Below are 17,132 nucleotides of genomic sequence, written 5' to 3'. Positions count from 1 at the left end.
TAATGTATTATATATTTTTCTTTAAAAGGATAGAATAAAATATTTTTAATGTTTTTACTGTAAAGAAATGATAAATGTTTGAGGAGGTAGGTTTATCGTGTTTTTGTGTGGTGGATAAACATATACAAACATCACATAATACCTTACAAAATGTATAATTTTTGTGTGTCAATAAAAAGCAAAATCCCTCAGTACTGCTATGAAAGATCCTTGATTTAAATCCTGAAAAAGCGAGCTTGCAGGTCTGGGTCCATTTCTTCATTCAGCAATATCACTAAGGATGTAGAGCAACAACATTCAGGATAAGCCTGGCTCATAACTTTCTTCTTTGCTGTTTATTTCTACCTGTTTTTAGGGCCAAGGAGATCTATTGAAGAATGCCAAGAATGAAGCTATAGAAAACATGAAGCAGATTCAGCTGGCGTGCCAGTCCTGTGGACTGAGTAAAGGCCCCAGCACTGGGGCTGAGACCAAGAGCAAGCGTAGCCTGGAAGCGATTGAGGAGAAGGAAAGTGGCGACGAGAATGGAAAGCTGTGACCCTGGGCAGTGTTGGCACATTTACCCATCCTCTTGTTGAGGACTCTGGTTTCTCAGTCTTGTTTTCTTTCTTTAAATTTTTTAGAAACTCACATAAAGATGCTCTGTATGGAGTATTGGACATAAACAGATATTTTCACAATGTCAGTATTTTAATGCAGTTAATTTATCTAAGTTAAAACCTTTATTAGCAGTATTTTCAATTCTTAGATGTATGTAAGTGTGTATACACTTGTGTGAATTGTGGAAGTGTGTGTGTGTGTGTGTGTGTGTGAGAGAGAGTGAGAGAGAGAGAGAGAGATCCTGTTAAAATCTATTCTGTGTTGCATTATTCATTTAGTAAGTTATTCCTTTATATTATCTTTTTGGAAAAACTTTGTTAATCTGAAATTCTAAAGAGCACTTAATGTAATCTGTTGCTGTGTTTAATTTTACTTCTCTGCCTTTGTCCTTTAATTTAGAGATCTTAGCATAGCATATTATTGAAGGAAGTCAAATTTATCAAAGCATAGATGTTTTGATAGATTAGATATAGATTAGAAAAATTTCTAAGAATCACAGTAGAAATAAAAGTAACTAAAAGATGAAACAAATGATCAGAATTTCTGGAAACATTGGTGAAGTCATTTCTTCAGTGACCTCTTTTAAATATTTATTCTAAAAAATCAATTTTTAGGAAGTTTTCTGGAGCCATTTACCAAATATGATTTTAGTGGAAAAGCTGATCACAAATAAATGTGTGCCCACTCTATGTAGTACTCTGACACAAACTGAAAACTCTGTATCAGTAGGATTTTGATATAACAACGATATTCAAATTATGTGATTTCAAGATTTGTAGGAGGGCCTTATTTTCCCAAACTGGGATCCTAGCATTCATTTTCTACAAAAGACAGGTGAAGCTAAAAGGTTTTGGATTGGATTGGATTGGATATAATTTAGTGGACTAAATTGAAATTTAAATAAGACATATTGAAACAACACCATAACATCATGTTGAGCTGGTATATATAAATTTTGTGGGTCAGATAACATCTTAATGATGATTTGTAACCTAATTGTGTGATATAATTTTAACACATACAGGAAAATGCTCATCAAGTGAAGTAGATTACTAACTAGGGTATGTTTATAATTACATCTAGATAATTTTTTACCCTAATGTCTTCATAAAGTACTTGAGTGTAATGTTTGTTACCTCCAACAGAACTAAATGTTCTATGGTTATAAAAAATATATTTATTTAAAACATTGCTTTTATTTTGAAAAGCTTCATAATTAATTTTATTAACAAATATACTAATTTGGGAGAATGTAGAGAAGATAAATGTAGAAATTTTGCAAATATAAACATCTTCTATAGCTACTGTGTTAAGTTATTTCTGACTTCTTAACACTATCATGTTCGTGTTGCACATTACTGAAAGAGTAAAAATATGAAAAAACACTTCGTTGTTCTCATTTATTATGAATTAATTAAAAAGGATAATGAAAATCAGAAGTATCTATCAGAAGTATCCTAAAGAGTGCTATGGTTTTGAATATACTCTGAGTATGTCTGCCAAGAGTTCATGTGTTACAGGCTTGATCCTTACAATGGCTTTGTTGGGAGGGAGGGTGCACTTTTAGTTGGGGCCTCATGAAAGTTTCTTAGATCATTGAGTTAGTGGTGGAGAGAATGAGCCCAGCCCCTGAATCAGTCTGGTTTTCTGTCTGACATTATAATCTCTTCTACCCTCATGTGCTCCCCTCATTGTGTTGCCATGAGATCCTCCACAGAGCCAAACCAGAGCAGGCGCCACACCATTGAACTTCCAAACTGTGAGCTAAACATGCCTCTTTTCTTTTATATAGCTTACCTCAGGTATTTCTTTAGAATAACGCAAAAATGAACTAATATAAAGGGTATGCTAGTTCCATGGAGCAGATGTGATGAACTACTCCCTGGGTTAAAACAATACATGAGGAGGAAGTATCTTAATTCATTTTAAGGCAATTTTCCAATGATATACAATGCCCTGGACAACTTCCTTGCCCTCTGTTGTACTTAACCTGTTTGTAGAAGGAATAGCAAAATGCAAGTATCTAAGCCAATTAGCATGAAAAAGAGGTGAGGTAGACAAAAATAAACCAAGCCTTACATCAACAAATTGCTTGGTTTTACTTATAGGTGTCTTCACTTCATGATTTCCACTTAGACAAATTCATACCTCCACCAGTGACATTGATAATTGGGAGGAGATGATAAAGGGTAGAAAATTCTCTTATTGTTTTTCAAAGAAAATGTATGCATTTTTTTTATTTCAGTATAAAATCCCATCTTTGGAAGTAGCTTACCTACTTACATATTGTCTTCCATAATGGTTGTACTAGTTTACATTCTCACCAGCAATATATCAAGGTACCTTTTCTCCACTTCTCACCAGCATTTGTTAATTTTTGATTTTTGATGGATAACCATTCTAAATAAGGTGAAACTTCATTATGGTTTTTGTTTATGTTTCCATGTCTATTTGTTCTAGAGATCCACTAACATTTAGGGTTCACTCAAATATTCTTGAAAGCATGAGAGAGAAACTACTTCTTCTGATGCTACTTCTGGCAAAGTGTTGTCCTTCATTCTCTGTTGCATTTCATTGGGTATCATTATCATTGTTAGACATGGGGTGCAACATGCAATGGAGAGGAGCTTTAGAATTGGAGAGTGGAGAGATTGCAAAGAAAAAGGCCCCTCTGATGGTCTTGCCTCTGTATAGAATAGTAAAAACAAATAAGCAAAGCCTTTTGCTCATTATGGTTCCACTGTATTATTTGATTCTACAAGTATATATATCCTTGAATTTCAATAGCAAAAGCTCCCTTCTATCTATTTGGTCTTTGATGATGCTAAGAAAATAGTGTTTTATATATTAATTTTATTTTTATTTATTCACTTTTGTGTCATCTACAGGAATTGAGGCAGAGATGATAGGTATTATCCTCAACATGTTACAAATGATAAAACCCAAGGCTGTGGAGATAATAAAATAGAATTGATTTTGAACTCAGATCTGTTTTATTTTATGTGCATGGGTATTTGGTGATTTTCATTTTAAATTTATTCTCAAAATTTTAAGCCAGACTGTTAACTTTTTCTTTTATAACCATAAAATACAGAATGTTATCTTTTTTGAAAATAAAATATTTTCATTGTAAAAATACAAAATAGAGAAATATAGTAAAAGAAATTAAAACCACTCATTGTTAACATATTGATTTATATCTCTTCACTGTTTAGAGTTTTAAATTTATGTGTAGATATGCTTTAATTTTTAACCAAAATGAGCTCTTATTTTTCTTTTAAAATAAATTTATATAAAGAGAACCGATTTCATATATCTCATATATAAGACTTTAAGCACATAATGATACTTCCCACCCATCCTCTTTCCCCCCCATTCCTCCCTGCTTCCTTTTTTTTCTTATAACTTTTGTGATAATATATTTTAATTTTACTTTATAGTCTCAAGCTAAATTCTCCATTAAATAAAGAATTCAACAAGTAGAAAGTAGAAAGAACACTGTTCTGCAGGTGTATAGACAAGGGCTATAAACGATAATAAAATTTTAAGATGTTAATTTCACTCACATACATTTTTTGTACTTTAAAATTAGCTATGACAAATCAAAGAAAGCATATGATATTTGCCTTTTTGGTTTATTTCACTAAGCATAATGGTCTCCAGTTGCATCCATATTGTTACTAAAGATAGGATTTCATTCTTTTTATGGCTGAGTAATATTCCGTTGTGCATATATACCACATTTTCTTTATCTAGTCATCAGTTGATGGATATCTGGGTTGATTCCAAATCTTAGCTGTTGAACTGAGTTGCTGTAAACACGAGGATACAGATAACTGTTTCATATGTTGATTTCATTTCCTTTGAGTAAATTCCCAGGAGTGGGATGACTGTGTTATATGGTAGATCTATTCAAATTTTTGAGTAATCTCCATGCTGTCTTCTATAATGGTTTTTCTAGTTTATAATCGTGGGCTACTTTTTCTCCACATCCTCACCGGTGTTTGTTATTTTATTTTATTTTTTTACTTTTGAATGATAGCCATTCTAACTGGGGAGAGGTAGAACCTCATTGTGATTTGTATTTACATTTTCCTCATGGTTAGTGATCCTGTTCATATTTTTCATACATCTTTTTGGATTTTATCCTTTGAAAAATGCTTGTTCATGTACTTTTCCTATTTCGTAGCTGTATTGTTTTGTTGTTAAGTTTCTTGATCTCCTTATATATGTTAGATATTAGGTCCTTATCAGATGTTTGCTTTGCAAATATTTTCTCCTATTCTGTTGGTTGCTTCTTCACTTTGTTTAGTGTTTCCTTTGCTATGCAGAAGCTTCTTAGCTTGATATAATCCTATTTTGTCTGGTTTTGCTTTTATTGTGTGTGTTTCTGGGGTTTTATCCGAGGAGTCTTGCCTAGATGAATGTCTTTCAATGTTTCCCCTATGTTTTCACTGAGATAATTTATAAATGGTTTTGTAACAGAAGCTTTAAAACTTTAACAATATATCATGGGTATCTTTCTGTGTCAATAAATATATATGCATCCTAAAGCTTTCAGTCTTCAAACTAAATGTAGTCCACACATAATATATTTTATTTGTCCACTAAGTCTTTGTTAAAATTTTTCAGGCAATAGACAACTTTTGAAAACCGTTATATTTTATATAAAATTCAATTTCCTGCTTTGCTTCTTTAAAAAATATTGGCTATTCTGGTAACAAAAGACACCCTCTTTCCTCATGTCATGTCACAGCTATTACCACACCCACTTCCTGGTTGGCTTCAGAACATACACTTTTCAGCATGTCAGATAGACTCTTCACTCATTTGCCTACATAGTATCTGCCCCTGTGGATGCCATGTGATCCTTGATCCAAATAATCAATTTATAACAACAGTGTTATTATGTGGCTTACCATAATATATTTCTCCAATACCCTATTGTTAGACTTTTCTGTCCTAATTTATTGTTATATCAGAATTACAATAAAAAAATCCATTTTTGTAAAATTAAGCTTTTCATTGTGCTAAATTTCTGAGAGTGGAATTGTTGAGTCAGAGGATATGTAAATCTTTAGGGATTTTAAGATACACTGCCAAATAGTCTCTGGAAAACTTGTCTAATTTAAATTCTCACCAGGAATTTATAAGAGTGCTCAAAGTTCTGCTCATTTCTTTTTTTCTTATTTTCCTTTTTTAAAAGATTTATATATTTATTTGAGAGGCACAGTTACAGACAGAGAGAGTGAGAGATAGAGAGAGAGGTCTTCCATCTTCTGGTTCACTCCCCAAATGGCCGCAATGGCTGGAGCTACGCCAATATGAAGCCAGGAGCCAGTAGTGTCTTCCGGGTCTCCCAAGTGAGTGCAGGGGCCCAAGCACTTGGGCCATCTTCCATTGCTTTCCCAGGTCAAATTCACAGGGAGCTGGATTGGGAGTGGAGCCACAGGGACTCCAACTGGCACTGCAAATAGAGACTTAACCTGCTACACCACAGTGCCGGCTCCTATTTTTTCTTATTTTCATCTTTGCCAATATCCTATGTTAAGATGTGTCGCTCCCCCTCTTCGTGGAGGAACGACACAGGACCCTGTGCTGTTCTTTCGTCTGCTCGGCCCTCCCCGGGTTTGCTGCTGGTTCTTCCCGGGTTGGCTGCCGACCCTTCCACCTCCGTGGAAGGGCGGTTCCCCCTGCCACATTCCCCACTTCCGCAGGGGAGCGGCACACCGCCGGCCGGCTCTCTCGGGGGCTGCACAGGTGTTCCCTCAGATGTTCCCCTTAGATGTTCCTGGTGCATGCCGTCTCTCTCCTCCTTTATAGTCCTCCTCCGCCAATCCTAACTCGGCTGCCCACACGCCGAGTACGCTGCTCTCCTCCAATCAGGAGCAGGATCAGCTCCTGGAGGTCATCACTCAAGTTGGCAAGAGGCAGCTGCGTAGAAGCTGTTTTCTCCTCTCCCAGCGCCATACCGTGGGAGAGCAGATGCATAGAATAAGTCTTAATTCCAGTAACTTAGTCTAGTCCGAGTTGCTCCCCACAAAGATGTCTTATTCTCTTTATCTTTTGTCTCTAGTGATATTGACCACAGATTCATATGTCCATCAACTATGAATAATCTCATCAATATTAGATGCTTTTATACCCTGAATGACATCAACAAGAAAATGAAAAGACAACATACATAATAGTCTTACAAGCCATAAATCCGATAAGAGACTGGGATCCAGATTGGATCAAGAACTATTATGACTCAGTAAAAAGACAGTCCCATTTAAAAGTGGACAAAGGGTCTGAATAGACTTATGAAAAGAAGATATGAGAATTGGAAATAAGTACATGGAAAGATATATGAGCTATATCCATGGAAAAGGCAAATCAAAGCCACAATGAGATATGATTTTTAATTAATTTCTTTTTTTAAAGATTTATTTATTTGAAAGGCAGAGTTACAGAGGGGAAGAGGCAGAGAGAGAGAGAGAGAGAGAGAGAGAGAGAAAGAGAGGTCTTCCATCTGATAGTTCAGTCTCCAATGGCTGCAGCAGCCTGAGCTGTGCCTATCTAAAGCCAGGAGCCAGGAGCTTCTTCCGGGTCTCCAATGTAGGTGCAGGAGCCCAAGGACTTGGGCCATCTTCTACTGCTTTCCCAGGCCATAGCAGAGAGCTGGATCAGAAGTGGAGCAGCCGGGAGCAGCACTCATATGGGATGCCTGCACTGCAGGTGGCAGCTTTACCTGCTATGCCACAGCACCGGCCCCCTTTTAATTAATTTCTAAATTAATTTCTAAATTTATATGCCTGAGAGAGATAATGAATGGTCCCATATGCTGGTTCACCTCCCAAATTTCATAATATCCAGGGGGGACAAAACTAGGATCTTGGAACTCATCCCAGGCCTTCTACATGAGTGACAGGAAACCCAATTACTGTAATCATCACTACTGTCATCCAGGATCTGTAGGGATCTCAAGTCAGTAGCTGGAGGTGGGTATCAAACCTAGGTACTCAGATATGGGATGCAGGCCTCCTAACCAGTGACCTAAATGCAAGGCTAAATGCCTGCCCCAGGCTTGATTTTATACATACTATAATAAAAAAATGATAGCTAATAAAAAGTGTTAGGGTTTGGAGAAATCAGAACCATCCTGGTGGGAATATATTTTGGAAACAGTATGGCACTTAAAAGTTTAACATAGTTACCATATGACATAGCAATTGTGTTGCAAGGTATATATCCAAGAGAAATGAAAACATCCACAACACAAGTTGTGCACAAATATTCACAGCCACTTAATAGCCAAAAAGTGGAGTAATCTAAATGTCCATCAGCTGATAAAAGGCTAAATAAAAATCATATATGTGTACAATAGATTATTCAGTCATCAAAAGAAGTGAAGTACCAATATGGGCTACGACACCACAAACCTTGAAACGTTACGATGAAAGGAGGAAGCCAGGCCCAGAGGTCAGATATTGAAAGATTGCATTTTGGTGAAATGTCCAAAATAGGTGTAGGGGTATCCATAGAGAAACAGAATAAACTAAATGGTTTCCAGGGCTGGGAGGAGGAGGATGAGGAATGGAGGATGACTGCTAATGGGTATAAATGTTCTTTTGGGACTATTAAAATGTTCCGGACATAGGTAATGCTGATTGCACAACTGTGTGAATGTTCTAAAAGCTATTGAATTACTTTCAAAGAGGAAATTTTACACCTTGTAAACTGTCTCAGTAAAAGGTTGTAAAAGAAAAAATAAGGGGCTGGTGCTCTTGTGTAGTAGTTAAAGCCACCACCTGCAGTGCCAGCGTTCCCTATGGATGCCGGTTAGAGTCCCAGCTGCTCCACTTCTGGTCATAGCTCTCTGCTATGGCCTGGGAAAGCAGTGGAAGATGGTCTAAGCTCTTGGGCCCTTGTACCCATGTAGGATACCCAGAAGAGGCTCCTGGCTCCTGGCTTTGAATCGGCCCAGCTCCGGCAGTTGCAGCCCATTTGGGGAGTGGACCAGTGGATGGAAAATCTCTCTCTCTCTCTCTTTCTGCCTCTGCCTCTCTGTAATTCTGCCTTTCAAATAAATAAATCTTTAAAAAAAGAAGCAAAAAAAATTTTTACATAATGAACAGAGTGTCATAACTAGTGGAATAACTTCAGGAAGTCTAATACATATGAAAATGTAAAGAAGAGGGAAAAATATTTGAAGAAACAGCGGCTGAAAATTTTTCATTTTTTACCAAATTATAAACCCATAGATGGAATTTCAAAATATCCTAAAGAGAAGACACATAAAGAAAACAAGCAAGGCATATCATAGTCAAGTTGTTCAAAAATAGTGATAATGAGACAATCTTAAAAGCAGACAATGAAAACAGATATGTACAGAGAAAATAAGAGCAGAATTCTCACTGTAAATATGCAGATGAGATGACAATGGAACAACTTTCTTTAACTACTGAAAGAGAAACAAAGCTCATAATTCGAGAATTCTAGACCCATTGAAAGTACCATTCAAAAGTAAACTGCAGAATGCCCATTCTTCTCAAGTGTACAAGGAACAATTAGCAAGATAGCCCATGATGGAGGATGTAAATTTTTTTTTCAATTAGTTTAGAAGAATAATGCTACAGGGGTCTCTTTATATTACAAAATGCTTTCATAAGACTCATTCTGATTTTCTTTTATGACCAATATTTTATCAAAATATGTGTTTTTCACTGAAATGCCATGCCCTTTTTCTCTCTAGGTTTCCTTACCTCTAGTTTGGGTATGAAAAAAAGTTGTTTTTTTTTATTTTTAAAGATTATTTATTATTTATTTGAAAGACAGAGAGAGAGAGAGAGGAAGAGAGGTCTTCCATCTGCTGGTTGGATGGTTTCTGGTCCCCAAATGGCTGCAACTGCTGGAGCTGGACTGTTCTGAAGCCAGGAGCTAGGAGCCTCCTCCAGGTCTCCTACGCGGGTGCAGGGACCAAGCACTTAGGCCATCTTCCACTGCTTTCCCAGGCCATCACAGAGAGAGGGATCAGAAGAGGAACAGCTGGGACTTGAACTGGTGTCCAAATGGGATGCCAGCACACAGGTAGTGGATTTAACCACTAAGCCACAGTGCAGGCCTGACTCTCATTTAAATTTATGTGAAGTAAATATTTGGTCTTATTCTGTAGGATCTGATGTTATTTATTTAGTGATCTTGTTATCTTAGGACCGATTGTCTCAAGTATTCCAATTCCTAATAAAGAGACAACTTTGTGGTAATAGTTGTAAGAAGGATGATTTTATATGGCTTTATTAATTTCATTCCTAAGTGGTGTAGTGTTTTGTTTTGCAACATTCTTATGGTCTACAACAGGTTTTTTTATCCTCATTTGGCTATTGAGTAAACTAAGACATATTTCTTTGCTTAGTGGGTCCTAGAAGTTTACTCACTGGCTTTGACTTTGGTGACTTTTCATTCCTCCCCAAGAATTTTAGCAGAATCTTGTCAACAAGATAAAGGAAACAGGAATAACAAATCACTCAAAATGTGTTTATGTCACACTTGATCTAAGCTTAAGCTCAAGGAAGATCCAAGGATGCAGTGATTGGTTTTCTATTCCTTTCTTCACCTGTTTTTTATCATGGTGAAATGTTGCTGTCATTCTGGTGGCATTGGACATAAATGGACTTTGAGGATTTAAATTACAAATTCTTTACATTTACACAAGTCCTGACTGGAAAAATATGAATATTACATATGTTAGAATATATCATATGTTGGCTTACATAAATATAGAAATATATACAGAAAAATACATGCGTTGTATAGTTTGTTGTCTGTTGCTTGGCAGATTTGACACTGCTGTACTGACATTTGGTGTCTGCATTTGTCCACTGCCAAATGTGATACATAAATATTGTCATCTCTTCTGTACAATCTCTTCATAAAATATAGCATATATACGTTTAGTTTTTAGGTTTGCTTAAACAAACATACGGCTCCTGGCACTTTGCTTAAAAGTCCTTTTATCTGTATCTTATTTTTGAAATCACAAATTTCACTATTTTTCAGCTAGAAATTCACAGTTACTTGTTGTGCAAAACAAATTACTGACACAAGAAATGATAGCAATTGCTTTTATAGGAATAGTGTGCAGCACTTCTTATTGCTAAAGAAAATAATGAGACACAGATGAATTGAAAAGAATATTATTCAAATAAAATCTCAAGGGCATTGTAACTGTTAAGTGGTTAGAAGTTTTGTTCAATTGCTAATAGTAATGTTATATGTATTTGAAAGGCAAGGTGATGGCCAGGGTGGGGGCGGGGGTGAAGAGAGAGAGAGAGAGAGAGAGAATCTTTATGCTGGTTTACTGCCCAAATGTCCAGAAGGCCAAAAACAGGAGCCAAGAACTCCACTGGGTCTCCATGTGGGTGGTAGAGACCCGGGTACTTGGGTCATATTTCATCTTTTGTTGCTTTCCGAAGTGCATTGGCAGTGAGAAGGATCAGAAGCAGAGCAGCCAGGACCCCAATGGGTGGTCAAATATGGGATTTCAGCATTGCATGGGGCAGCACAACCCACTGTGTGACAACACCAGCCCCATTAAAGCTTTTTTTATCTGTTTTACTTAGGAGATAGAGTTTCATAGTCAGCACATATAGCATATATAATTTGATCCTGCAAGCTGAATGTTCCAGAGTTTCTAGATTTTCTACACAATGTCTTTCTCCACTAATATGTCCATATTTGGTACATCATGTATTCTGGTTTTTCTCTCACTAATTACAAGCCTGCTAGGCAAATAAAGACAGGAGAATATATACATCACAGCACTTAGGTAAGAGGACCTGAATAATATATTGGGTTTGCAATAATGTAACCTCGTTGTCATGATGTGTGAATCAAGTTTCAGTGGATGGTATCTATGAAAGCTTTCATTCCTTTTGGCAGAGCAAGGCAAAAGCACGTGGGAGAAGTTTCAGGTTTACAATTCTCTTGAGTTCCTTCTCTCTTTTCATGGTAGTCCTGTTGCTGCCCCACCATATTAGACACTTCTCTCCATTTCCATGATATGTTCATTGATTCCCTCCTGTGCTCAAATTTTCAATTAGCCTTTCAAGCAGGGGAAATTCTAAGTTTATGGAAAAAAATTAAAGCTCACACATAGATCACCACACAAAGATAAGTTCTCCAACTTTGGACTGTATGATTTACTGCCTTTACTACTGTGGAGAGTCCAGGAATTGAATAGATGCCTGACTTTTTGCTCTGTGCATTGCAATAAATACCTAGTTGTCTACACCAAAGATAAATCAATTAGTAGCCCGAGTTTTCTCTTCCAACAAACCAAATCTACCATCTCTTGCACCATGTTTACTGGATTTTGGCTCTTATGCTCCATTCCCACTTCCTACTTCTTCAAGGTCAATGTTTCTGTTTGCTCAGTGACACTATGTTTTGGAGAATTCCATTGGTAGACCAGTCTCCATTGCACAGAAAGAACTTTCACACTGAAGCTGTACTGTAGCAATGACTATACCACAGATTTTTATTGTTCTTTTCTGGTTGAAATACCACAGTGTATTTCTTTACCATCAACTAATTTCTCTGTTCCACCAATTCAATTTAGTTGTGAAGAGGAATTCAATAGGACAGTCCAAGGACTTACAGTTCTGCTATTGATAAAAACAAATTGTAAGATAAAATGCTACAAAAATTGGTGTCTATATTTGTTTTTCTGTTAAAAGGGCCAGGTTCTATCCCAGTGATTTTGTAGAGAACATTCTGACACTTCTGATATTTAAAATAAATTTCTGAGTCAGAAAATATTCATTCATTAATTCTTTCTTGAGCAGCTTCTAAATAATCATGAAAAATGTATTCCACAGATAGAATAAAGCTTTATGGATTGTGAGCTCATTTTCCAGTCAGTGATGAATAGATTGTGTTCTTTCCTCTAGGGATGTACAAAGAATCATAATATGGCAACGCTTCTTTGTTGCAATTTACAAAATTGCTTTATTTCTTAAGTCATAAACATGCCTGCAGTGTTCTCTGACATTATAACTAAGACGTGTTTAAAGTCAGGTTATGTAAAAAAGCCTTGATTCCTCAACTCCCACATCTCCCTTACAGTCTGTTCTTTTCCCAGCCTCCTTGCTCCTACAGAACAGGGTTACTGTCTTCCCAGGTAGCTCTTTAGTGCAGGCTAAAATCCCAGGAGGCCATCTCTACTTCACTCTTTCTCTTATACTCCCATTTCCAATCTGTAACCAACTCCTCAGAGTGTCTCCTCTCAAATACATCCAGACATGGGGAGCTTGCTGTTGTGGTGTTGTTGAATATATTTACCTGGAGCTTTGGACAAGTGAATTTCTTTACAGTAATGATGGGTGTTACATGCATTTATAAGGCAGCTAAATCTTGGGAATAGTGATCATTCAGAAACAATACAGAGCTTGAGTAGAATTCCAAAGAAGAATCCTAGGAAGTGTAATGATTGGAACCCAAGGAGATACTGAATGGTGGTCTGTGCTGGTTTCCACAATGTTAGCAACTAGAGGTAGGTATTTCCATAGTCTGGGAAAGGTGTAGGAGGTGGCCTTAATGCTGTCTTACCCAGGTTGATGAAGAACAGGAATGGATGGAACTTGTTTAGGGAGTTCTGTAGTGAGGTCATTTCAAATATACATACGTACAAGTCATTAAAATTATATATGAAATATTACTTCATAAGGCTCAAAGAAGTTCTTATAGTAAAACCCATGATAAAAAGTAGAAACATAATATTAAATTGTATTTCTGTGAAGATGTTTCTAAAGAGATATAAACATGTATTTCTACAGTTACAACTTGATAAGGGAATAGATAATTTAGGGGAAGAAATGGTTAGCATGTGTATCAGAAGATCAGCTTCACATTCTCATGGCTGTAACACTGACTTCACTCACCGAGCAGCTCTTCAGTACTTGCTCTGACTTAGTTCATTCTGATGGATCTTACCTTGCAAAGCAAGGCCATCTTTAATCTCTGTTACAGCAACCCTTTGATCCCCAAGATGGATGTGAATTTGGGCAGCTCAGTGTGCAGGTGCAAATGAGAAGTTAACAGTCCCAGGACAAACTTTAATCAGCAAGGTTGGAGGTGCAGGTAGGAATGAGTGAATAGGTGCTTCCACCTATAGCTCTTTTAGGGTACAAATTTAGGAATCACTTTCTGTGCTGTTCATAAGGTTCAAGTGAAATTGTGCCCTTTTTCTGTGCAGCTGAAATGCCAACAGTTGGTGTCAGGAATAGCTCCAGAAAGTAGACTTTTATGATGGAATTCTGGATCACTCATACACCAAATAGTAATCAGGCCTAATGCTGACAGTCAGTGGATGATTCGTGAAGACAACCTGTGACATACTGAAGCATCCCCACAAAGAAGACTAACCTGAGGTAGATTAGGATGAAGTCCAGGTGGGAGGAGAAAGATTCACACATACAATAGTTCTAGCACCTGAATGCTATGGAGGCAATGATAATTTAAAGGGTTGTTGCATTGGCTGTTGCAGCTTTGAAAAGCAAATGCCAAGCTCAGTTCAACCACCTATAGTGGTAGTCGGCATGAGCCAAAAAAGCTGCAACTCCTTCAAGGCAGCATTTAGGTCCTCTTCTCATGAAGGTACAGGGCAGATAGCAAAGAACAAGAGGTTTTCTATACCAGAATGAGGGCTCTGATAAAGAAGACTGATCCTGCAGGCTCTTCAGAACCTCTGAAGAAGCAGCCTCTTTCTACTTGTCTAAAGGTGGAGAAAGCCTTTCCCTCCTGGGAGCCCAGTCAGAGCTGGGACCTGAGAAAGGTGCCTTCAGTGATGGCTTGACCTCTTCAAGAGTCACCCTCGACCTGCCTCCTTCCTCCAGTGCAGTGACAAAAGTAAGGTCTCAAGCATAGAGGGGATTAAGTCCCTGTCGTGGAGAACATAGCTTGCTCACCGAAAGAAAGCAGTGGTATATACCAAGGAAACTAGGAGAACCTATGTGGGACTGGATCTTGAAAGTATCCATAATATAAATCTTGACAGGAGGGTGTATATTGACATGGGTGTGTTCTCCTGTATCACAGGTTTTCTGGAAAGAGTAAGGACTTGGAACTGGTCATGATGTGCTGCCAGATGGCTTCCCTGAAATTCGGATGCAATAAAGCCTCCGATTTTAAGAAGGTAGAAATGCCTGCTGGGGTGAGAAGTCTCAAGGAGTTCCCTGCTTTCTAGAAACAGGTCAAAGCAGCTGTGTTCCAATTGCTTTATCACTAGGATTCCCAAATACAATTTTACTTGATAGAGGTCTTCAGCTGCTGTAAGAAAATGGAAAATGCACTAGATTAGGTATTCTCCAGGGCCCTTTTTAGCCTAACAGGACCCTGGTGGGTTAACCTCCAGAGTCTGATTGCCTGAAGTCAAAGTCTGGCTTCACCTCCTCCTGGCTCTCAGACCTAGGACAAGATATATCACTTTCTTTAGCCTCAGTTGATCAGTAGAGTTGCATAATAATTTCATCTACCTCATACAGTTATTGTCTTAAATTTTTAAAAAAGTGCATAATGTATAGCACAATGCCTAGCATTCAGTAAATACTCAATATTTACTATAGAAATAAGAGAATTTCCAAAAAAATTTCTTTAACCACATTAGACCATAGATGAATGATGTAGTTACATTTATACATATTTTTTATTTTCAATTATCTTTATTTTTATTAGATTATTTGTATTTATTATAAACAATAATTGTACATATTTATGGGGTACAATGTAATATTTTTGATATATATTCATTTGAATGAAAAAATTAGGATAATTAGTATCCGTTGCTTCATATATTCAAGATTTCTTTGTGGTGTGAACATTCAAAGTCTTTCTTCTAGCTATTTAGAAAAATACATTATGTGATTGTTAACTATTGCTACTTTGCTGTGCAATGGAACACCAAAAGGATTATTTTTATAATAATGAAAAAAATACTTTTTAATTCAATGAAAGCAAACCTTTCTGATGTTTAATTTATATTTTTTGAGAAACTTAATTAACTTTGAAGAAGACCCCAAGAATGGAATGTCTTTTGTGAGCACTTAGATATTACTATTATGAGACATAAAAAATATTCTCCACTTAATACATTAAAATGAGGTAAATCTTTGCAAACAAGTTTTACTATTAACTCTCATAATCCAGCTCTTGAGGACAGAGGTCCTACATGGGAAGTTAGTGCACAGTGACTTTGGTTGTTAATTTAACAGTTAACACTCTTATGATTTATACATATTTAAATAGATTTAAAATCACATAGGATTTTCAATATCAGGTATAAATATTTAATATTTGCTTTCAAAGAAGAAAGTAGCAGAATAATAATATTGTAGATCTACTGAAAGAACTTGCGTAAGTAAAGTAGGACTGAAGATTGGCAATTTTCATTTTGTTATTTTCCTTTTTAAAATTTTACTTGATATCCAGAAAGAAGTAAATTTTGGAAGAGGATGAACTTTCCTCTTTCTTAGGGTGCAGGCTGGCTGGGGGAGTTAGCCAGTGACAAATTATCCAGAATGAAGTGAATTATTCTTCAGTGATGAACCCTCAGTGTCCACAGGCTGCTGAGCCGGCCAACTTCTATCTTGACTGCCAAACATGGGTCCCTTGATAAAGAACAGACATAGCAAATCATAATGGCTTCCTGGTCCAGTGTGTGTTGTAGCAGAAGTAGTCAGCTAAGTTCTTAGGATGCTTCTCAGAAATTGGATTATGACAAACTGCATGAAGGTAATCAGTGGAGTGACTACACTTATACCTGATTGTGGTCTCAGCAACGCAGATTGTTACTTATTTTGGGTTGAGTTAGAGACATGAAAATGAGAAGTCTTCTGGTATCTGAGAGTTTTATAATCCTGTAAGTTTTACTTCAGGATTCAATGGCTATAATTTAGGTGATCTATGTTATTATCTCTAATTTTGCTCTTTTGCAGTTTGTATACCAGATCACATCATTATTTTCAGAAAGAAATCTTGTAATTTTTGAGTGATATAACTATTTATATATATTCCTATATTCTGAGTTTTCTCTTTCTCAGAGTTTTGCCAGGTAAATAAATAAGCATAGCATTGATGTCTAAAAGGCATATTTTCCACTTAGCATGTGTGGGATGGGAAATGTCATTGAATCTTTGGATTCATTCCCATGGCAACAGGCAACTCTATCACCAAGGACACTGCCAGCATTTCTCTTTAAGAAGATTTGCTATACATTGGAGACTCAAAGCTATTGTCCTTACTAAAATTTATTTTTAGATGCATTATGATACACTGTGACTACAGAACTGATTTATTACAAGTGCTTGAGGTGGGAAGGTAATCAATGCTTCTTCACTAAGGAAGCAAAATATGGATTACCTTAAGGGGTTTTGCAGTGCTGCATAATTGAAAGTTTTTGTATGGCTAGGTACAAGAATAGTTATAGAAAAGGAACAGAGAGAAGATAACAAACTAGGCACTGCTAAATGTAAATCACACACACAAACCTGCAC

General features: G+C 36.7%; 1 protein-coding gene and 1 long non-coding RNA gene across 3 annotated transcripts in view; both read left to right on the top strand.

The window, feature by feature from the left end:
• The window catches only part of PLCL1 (phospholipase C like 1 (inactive)), a 451,746-nt gene extending 447,844 nt beyond the window's left edge, over positions 1-3,902 (top strand). For both annotated transcript variants that reach the window (XM_089330113.1, XM_002712372.6), the window contains exon 6: positions 356-3,902. In XM_089330113.1, coding sequence (XP_089186239.1) covers positions 356-538 — 183 coding nt within the window. In that variant the 3' untranslated portion in view covers positions 539-3,902. The remainder of the gene's footprint in view (positions 1-355) is intronic.
• A 10,230-nt stretch (positions 3,903-14,132) lies between these two features.
• The window catches only part of LOC149127323 (uncharacterized), a 144,771-nt gene continuing 141,771 nt past the window's right edge, over positions 14,133-17,132 (top strand). The window contains exon 1 of the long non-coding RNA XR_016231976.1: positions 14,133-14,490. This is a non-coding gene — a long non-coding RNA (uncharacterized LOC149127323). The remainder of the gene's footprint in view (positions 14,491-17,132) is intronic.

Source organism: Oryctolagus cuniculus, chromosome 3 (genome assembly GCF_051225735.1).
Source record: "Oryctolagus cuniculus isolate XC-2025 breed Fujian yellow rabbit chromosome 3, ASM5122573v1, whole genome shotgun sequence".
Classification (NCBI taxonomy): domain Eukaryota; kingdom Metazoa; phylum Chordata; class Mammalia; order Lagomorpha; family Leporidae; genus Oryctolagus; species Oryctolagus cuniculus.
Note: the sequence above shows the minus strand (reverse complement) of the source record. Positions and strands in the feature narration are given on the sequence as shown.